This window comes from Melospiza melodia, chromosome 2 (genome assembly GCF_035770615.1).
Source record: "Melospiza melodia melodia isolate bMelMel2 chromosome 2, bMelMel2.pri, whole genome shotgun sequence".
Taxonomy (NCBI): domain Eukaryota; kingdom Metazoa; phylum Chordata; class Aves; order Passeriformes; family Passerellidae; genus Melospiza; species Melospiza melodia.
Window position 1 is genome coordinate 116,743,851 of NC_086195.1, and position 8,243 is coordinate 116,752,093.

At 45.5% G+C, this 8,243-nt stretch overlaps 1 protein-coding gene across 1 annotated transcript in view; it reads right to left on the minus strand.

Moving 5' to 3' along the window:
• The window catches only part of NALF1 (NALCN channel auxiliary factor 1), a 435,811-nt gene extending 433,291 nt beyond the window's left edge, over nt 1-2,520 (minus strand). The window contains exon 1 of the mRNA XM_063149647.1: nt 812-2,520. Within this exon, the coding sequence (XP_063005717.1) occupies nt 812-1,630 (819 nt within the window). The 5' untranslated portion in view covers nt 1,631-2,520. The remainder of the gene's footprint in view (nt 1-811) is intronic.
• Between the last annotated feature and the right edge of the window lie 5,723 nt (nt 2,521-8,243).

The window sequence follows — 8,243 nt, forward strand, 5'->3', positions numbered from 1 at the left end:
TGGGACCCTCTGCCTTCTAGCAAAGGAAAAGAAAAGCCTCTGGATCTCTCTGAGCCGTCACCAGTGGCACCAAGGGAAACAGCCGCGGCTTATCAAAACGCTGTCACCATCACTTCCCAACCAAGGGCCGCTGCGGTGCCCGCCAACAGACACTCTCGTGCTCCTGCTTTCCCCAGCTCCGCAGATTTTGGCAGAGCGCCTGCAAACACTGTCCCGCTCCCGCTCCCGCTCCCGAGGAGGCCCGGCGCCGCACCGCTCTGCCGCCGTCCAGCACCGCCAGCCCGGGCCAAGCGCCCGGCGGAACGTACCGGAGCCTCCGGCCCGCGGGGGGAGAGCCGCCCGTGCCCGGGCACCGCGGCCGCCGCACACCCAGGGCCGGCGGCCAGGGCAGCGCCGTCGGGCAGCCCCGACCGCGGGGGCCGCTCCGAGCCCCGCTCATTGTCATGCAGACCCTGTCGCTGCCTGCCGCCAAGTCGCATCCCAGCCCGCTGGAAGCCGGCAGCCGAGCCGGAGCCAATCGCATATTCATGAGGAGGGGGAAATCCAGCGCTACGCTCCCAGAGGACCGAGGATCACTTCTTTTTACGTTTTCTCAAGCTTCCCCCTCTCTCTTCCTCTGTTTTAATAACGCGCTAAGGGGGGCATCCCGGCCGATGCCCTCCGCAGCATCGCCTGCACCGTGAGCACCGTGACCGCCGGCGCCAGGGGCACAGAGCGAAGCAGGCACAACAGGGTCCACGGCAGCCACAACAGCCGAGGGAGGCACGCCAGCCCGACAGCCAGGGACAGGAAACACAGCAGGGGCTCCTACCTTACAATCCTCAGGACACGATTTCACCGAGTACTCATCCGACTGTAAATATTTCTGGAGCATAACCTCAAACTCTTCGTATTTCTCCTGAGCGTGCTGGTCGTAGCGCTGGTAAGCCTGGACGCACTGGCTGCAGGAGCCTTCCCCCTTCAGCACCACATCCAGACTGCAGTTCAAAGTGTCCGGATTGGACAACCCGGCGAACAACTCCCAAAGTGTGTAGGAATTACAAAAGGAAAGGTAAAAATCCGTCAGGTCCCAGCCGGGCGCCGGGCTCTGCCCCGTACCCCGCGGCCGCCCCGACCCCCCTCGCCGCTGGCACACCGCCTCCGCGTCGCCCACGCTGAAGCACTGCCCGGACGAGGAGCCCGGGGGGGGGCACGTCTCCGGGGGCCTGGCGGTGGAGTTCCCCAGGAAAGCAGCCTTGCCGTGCCGGGGCTCGGTGCCGTTGGTGCGGCCGCCGCGGCCGCCGCCGCCGCTGCTGCCGGGGGAGGGCGGGAGGGAGGGCGAGGGGGGGGCGAGGAGCCGGGGCGCGGGGGGCGCCGGCTCCCCCATGCCCGCCAGCAGCTCCGGCTCCGCGGGCTCCGGCTTCTCGGGCGGCGGCTGCTCCTTCTCTCCGGTCCCCGTGAATTTGGCCTCGGCGCAGAACCACAAGTGATCAGAGAGCAGGACCGTGAAAAACAAGAGCGATGCCAGGGACAGTCGCCATTTCTGAGCCCTCTCTGAATCCGCGAAGGGTTTCTCGTTCTCCCGGGGTGCGAACCAGATTTTTAAGCCGTCATCATACTGCCGACTACACATCCAAGCACCCCTGGTCATATTTTGGGAACGCACAGCCCTGGCCGACTCCACCGTGAGGGCTCCTTTGCCAGTGTCACCACAATATGCATTGACTTAAAAGATTGGGGGGATTTTCTTGCCTGCCTTCCCTTCTCTCGCTCGCTTGCTCTCCCTCTCTCTCTCTTCCACTCTCCCCCTTCTCTCTTTCTTCCTCTTTTTTTTCTTTCTTTCTCTTTTTCTTTCTTTCTTTCTTCTTTCTTCTTTTTCTTCCTCCGAGATATTGTTGGTTTTCGCCGGTGGCTCTGCCTTGGTCTCACCACACGAAACAGCCCCAGTCCATCCAACGCGGAGTGCCGTGGAGAAGATAAGAGCAATAACGCAGAGAGAGGAGGAGGAGGAGGGAGAGGAGATGGTGGTGGTGGTGGCGGTGGTGATGGTGGTGGTGGTGGTGATAGTTGGTGGTGGCGGGGCTGCGCGACTGCTCCTTTCCCCCTCTCACCCAGGCATGGTCAGATCGCAGCTCCCCATCTCCCTCCTGAGAAAAGCCCACTGCGCCCGGACAACCGCATGCCGCGTCCCCCGCTGCCGACGGACGGCTACGGGAGGGCTCCTCGCCTCCTCTTCCTCCCTGCCGCCGCTGCTGCTCTCGCTCAGCCCCGAGCCGCGGCACAGATGCCTGCACCGCTGTCTCAGTCTCTTTCTTCTCTCCCCGCTCCGCTCTAACTGGAGAGACGCTGCTGCAGGGCTCCCGGAGCGCTGCCGAGGATGCTGAAGAGGAGGAGGAGGAAGAGGAAGAGGAGGAGGAGGCTGCCGGGGCCGCCGCCGCTGCTGGTGACAATGGGCTGCGGCTGCCGCCGCTGCTGCCGCCGGGCGCGGTGTCCCCGGGCGCACGGGGCGGAACTGCCTGGCTGGGGGCCCCCGATGGGCACAGGCATCTTGGGCCCCTGGGCTAAGTTGCCGCCATCTTCGTCCTGGAGAAACACTTTTTTGGGGGGAGCTCTGCCTTTTGCGTCATCTCCTCCCGCGCCGAGATCGCTCTATCCTGGCGCATTGGCAGCAGCAGCAACTCTGCCTCCTCCTGCCTGAGGAGGAGGAGGTGGGTGATGCGCTGGGGACCACATGGACCCTCCAAAGGGCTTCCTCGATGCAACTCTTTCTACTCATCTCACCGAGGGGACTGCTCAGTAGTACTGTCCAGCCCTCTCTCCTTCAGGGTCTCCTTCCCTTTGTGGCCGTGGAACACCATGTCCACGCAGGATGGTGGCTGGAGAGGTCTGTTTCCGTGTCTGTCCTTGTCATAGCAAATCACAAATGGCACATGACTACTACAGGCTCTGCATCCTGGCCAATTTTGGCCACACAGTAAAATGTCTGAACACAGTTGCCTGTCTCTCAGTCAGAGAGCTGTAAAACAAAATGACCATAAATCCCAAGCTGTTTCACCAGAAGTTTTGCAAAACCCTGGTTCAGCCCATGGACTGGGTAAATATGGCCTGTCTGTGTTCCCCTGCTTAGATAGCACTGCTTAGAGAGAAAGACAGAGGGGCCAGGCTGAATCCTCTTTCCAGGATGATGAAATCACCTGGAGTGATGATCTCCACTTGGACCCAGGACGGAGATCCAAATACCATGTGTCCTCCAACCGTGGAGGTCTCTTGCTCAAATAAACATTCTCTTTGGGCACTCCAAAGTGTCTCTCACTCCTTTCTTCTAGCTCACTTATGCACCTTAATGTAACAGCAACAGAACAACTTGGATCCCACGCATAAGATAAGAGCAGGTGCCAACTAGAGGTTGGGCACTAACAGGTGAAGACCTAGTGTTCACCTCGAGACATCAGGTATGCTGTCTGGCTACAGGATAGCATACCAAGATGTGTATTTTAATTTCTCCATTGGACTGGCAGAAGGTTTAGAAACCATATTTTTCCTTGCTCCAGAGACTTTCTCTATCCTGAGGTACTGAAAATTGCCCTTGGAAAAGGTGTGCAGTGTATCGCAAAAGGTGGCTTTGCTCCATTTTTTGGTTAAAGAAAGCCTTTTTTCTTACCAAACATGGTCTGTAAACTAATACAGCTTGTTGATGGTTCTTGAGTTCAACTTTAAAAAGTGTAGTGAGAAAAGACCTAAACCATATCAGAAGAGAACAAAGCTTGTACCTTATCTGACTGCAGCTGTCATTACCAGAAGGGTGATCTTACCAAGGAATATGCTGGAATTTCTGTCACTTTGAGCAACAAATCAAGGCTGGATGTTTTTCAAAAGGAGATCCTAAACCTCAAACAGAACATGCAGACCTGAGGTAGGAATTACTGAGAGAGGTTCTAGGCCCTGTGTTGTGCTGAGGGTCCAAGCACATTTTCATAATGGTCTCATCTGGCCTTACAGGGTCTATGAGTCAAATACTACACCTAGCAGAAGTTTTCTATGGATTTTATTTTGATAGGGCAGAAATAATTATTTTGATAACACAGAAATATATGTTAATATTGTAAGGAAAGGTCTACAGTACTCAAAGCAGAATGTATCTTTGCAATTTCTAGTCAATCAGCTCACACTGTCTACAAATGGTACATTATTAATTTTGGTCTTGGAACTTTAATTGAAATTATTTGACATACTGTCTTTTGTACTGAATTTGCCTTTTTGTAATCTTTCTGTTTTGGGACAAGAGTGTGACCAAGCTTTTAAAAAGCATTCAGGACAATTTTACTACTCAAAAATGTAACATCATTTATTTAATTTCCTTTTGCTAGTTTCATTATGTATTTCTTGCTAGAATAAAGTGACTAGAAGCAGAAATACAGGGGAAAAAAAAAGAAAAAAGAAAACCCAAACCAAACCAAAAATAACTGGGAAAAGCAACAAATTCCTGACATCAGGTCTGAGATTTCAAAAATGTGCTCTTCTAAGATATGTGGCAGTGACTGTGTAATTATTCTGTATTTGACAGACAAACTTGAGGTGAAGAAAGTCAGCTTTGGAGTCCATGCCTGGCAAAGAGGCTTAATTTATGTTTGGTTTTTTTTTTTTTAATGTTTTGTCCTGTTGGGAAAATGAGAGGATAATTGGCAATTTTGCAATCCACAATGAAATTATAAAAGTTCTTTATCTCCATTGTGGAACTTCAAGAATTGGTAATGAAAATGTGCTGGTATTCAGATGTCCTTTGAAACTTAGTGTAAAAAATGAATTCCTAAGTCTTTGCTCCTCTGTTTACACTTGTCTGAGATCAAAGCAAATATACTCAAACTCAGTACACTAGGATGGTTTAGATATACTTGACTCCTCAAAAAAATCCATTTTCATGTCATTTAATATTTTCACACATTTCCCAACTTTTTTCTGGAAAATAAATAGAGTGAGAGTTCATTTTCAACACCTAGAAATAAACTATAACAAGACATTTGGTATTTTCAAAATGAGCATGTCCTTGCCTTCCCAGTGACAGTTTTCTGTAACAGAGAACACATCATGCAGAACTGTTGTTTCACTCTTGCATTTCACCCAAAGCCCCATTCACTCTCCACCTAGCACAGTGAATAACTTGCAACTTAGTTTCAGTAGCTGGTTCTTGATGGATCTGAACAAATGCAGTTCAGTTCTCTGGTGCCCCTTAGTGTTAGGTCTTGGAGCTCAAGGGAAAAAACAAGGCTATAAAATGATTTCTGAAAATCAAGAAACTACATGCAGTGAGGGAAAGAATCTGAATTATACACTGTAGATGCTTTCTCTAAAAGTTCCTTCAAAATTTTTTTACCACAAATCTGATCTAAGTAACAGAATTTTGTTTGAAATAGTTTAATGAATTATATGAATGGGAAGAAAAGTGAAAAAACTTTCCTCAAAAATATCGCTACAGAAGTATGTTCCCATATTCATCATTCTTCCTAAATAACTCTAGTGGTGCAAAATACTTCACTTTGGAATTACATATCTTACTGGGATTATTTATTACTCGTGTTTCAAAGCTTGGCAAGTGTGAAGAACTCATGGAATCCTGTCTCCCGAGCTGGTGGAATCACCAGATGTTTCACAGATGGATCTCCTTAAAGTAATGTGGTTCAGTGTCATCTCTGCCACACTGTCCTTTAATCAATACAATCAGAGCTGATGTTCTTTCATTCTTTGACTGATAATATGTAAGACAACTGATTTATTGAGCACTAAAGAAACTCTAACAGGATAAGCAGGCCCTAATTCCAGATACTTGGAGCTGGTTTTTTACCTACATACCTTGTGTTTTCTTTGTGAAAATACTTTAGCTTAACAAGCAGAAATATTTATCGATGTAACACATTAAATGGCAATAAACACTTTTCAGAGTAGAAGGCTTTAAAGTTTCAAAGTAAATGTTCTTATAGTTCTGCCTAATATCAGGCAAACAGTGATTTCCTGCATAATTCTCTTGCTTTACTTTGTTGATTACAAAATTGTAACATCAAAAGAGCAGTATATAGGTCTTTCAGATGATTTTAACAGATTTGAGAGACATGTCTTCTCTTTGAAATGTATATTCTTTATAAAAGAAAAAAACTTATTTCACAATTGCTAGGGAGCATTTCTTTTGGTAAAAGGCAGATTATTTTCAAAAAACCGATTTCATTTTATTTTTGGGTTGATTGGTTCTACTGATAGGACCAATTGTTGCAAGTTATTTACAGAAATACTCAGTTACACCTTTGCACTGGAGGCTCATGCACCACTTTTAAATACCAAGCAAACATAATCAAGCCCTTTACTACTACCTCTTAGTGATTTTTTAATAATTTAAACTATTTGTCTTCAACAGAAATATCTATACATTCATTGTAGGCAAAATATGTCATTTATGTGGTTTAACATCCTCAGAGTTGTTTTGGTTTTGGTTTATTTCAACATCTTACAACAAATTTTGGGTATTATATTACCTGGGAAGTGGATCAGAGATTTAATTATCTCAATCCATTTGATAAGAAGAATATCCATGATGGTCATAAGATACAAAGAAATTAAGAATACTGAAGAACTATTTTTTTTTCTCATCACATTCCTAATGTCTTAGTTTCCTATTCAGTATTTTTCAGAAAGCTCAATTTTTGTGAGAAAGCTTCAGTCATCTGGGCCTGATTGCTCCAAAGCAATGGGAAATTTATGTTAATGTTATCAGAAGCTTCTAATCCTTGATCCAACAGCACTAATGCAGATTTTAAGATTCTTCCATTCTCCTTTGTTCACACTTTCCACATTACCTTCAATTTTATCTCTTTGGCCTGATTTTTTTAAGCTTTTTTTACCAAATTAGAGAATTAACTATCACCCAGCAAGTTATAAAAGTTTGTCCAACTGGATTTCAAAAGGCTGTGCAGTACAAACTTCAAAGACACTGAGGTCATTGATTGAATTATCTTGCAGATGTTTTCTTGGTATCCTATGAGATTTCTTGTAGAATGAGAATATATTTTTGTTTGTTGACATTTTCAGCCGTGGAACGATGAGTGGATAGCACAGGGAGTCTGATAATGTCTCCAAAAATTGTAGGTCATCTTTATCATGGCATCATTATAATGAGATCTCAGCCATAACATTACATCCAGTGGGTATATCTGGACAAGATCTGAAATGAGCTAAAGCTATTCTTCATTAACTGAAGCCATCAAAAAAGTGAAATATAACTATTGCACATGACTGCAGCAGGAAGAAGATAATATAAATGTCTGACACAAATTAGCCTATGCCTGTTAGAGTAAGGTCTGATCCAAAACATGCTGAGATCAGGGGTAAGATTGCAATGGGTTTTTAACCAAGCATGTAGAAAGGAAACAGACAGAAGAATAAAGATTTCCCCCATATGAGGATGGAAGGAAAAGGAATGAAAGCACCACCAAAAGGTAGATTATGGCTTTTAAAATATTTTTCCTTGCTTCCCTCTGTTACTAATTGTATACATTTGCTGTCTGCTAATAAATGTAATAGCCTCACTATGTGATTATGCTTTTACAGACATTAAACACATCTTTTTCATCTTTTCTCCTTTGTTACCTTATAGGTATCCTGGCTCTTCCTTGTGTTAAAATTCAACTCATAGGAAAGCGATAATATTTGATTTGTCTTCGAAATACTCTTTTATAATCTTTTTCTTAAATAAGAATATCTGTGCACTGTGTAGAAAGTCTTAGGTTTTTAATCAGTCAAATAGTTTTCCTTTACTCTTTCTCACTCTCGTGGAAAGAAAAAAAAGTACTTTTAAGGATAACTTCACTGTTTCATTCACAGTTTGGTTTCCTCCTTAAGCATGTTACTGTAGAATCTTTTATATCACCCTGAGTTACAACACCTGTATTAGGTATGTTTTATTTTCTGATGTACTGATATGATGTTTCTAGTCCAAAATTTAGACTAACTTGAATTTGTAGCCCCCTGTTCATCCATGTCCTTGGCATGAAGGATGTGGAAAAGAGAAAGGAGTAATTTAGAAATAATATATGCTAGCAAGTAAACTTCTCCCTACTTTTCACCACATATTTTATTCCACATGCCTTGGAAATATGGCATCCTAGAAAACTCTTTTCAGGTTGGCCGTATGAAAATTTGGTAATATCTTTATGTTTCTAGCACACATGGCTGCAGTGTAAATTTTAAATGCATGACAGGGCATGCAGGAAACATTCCTA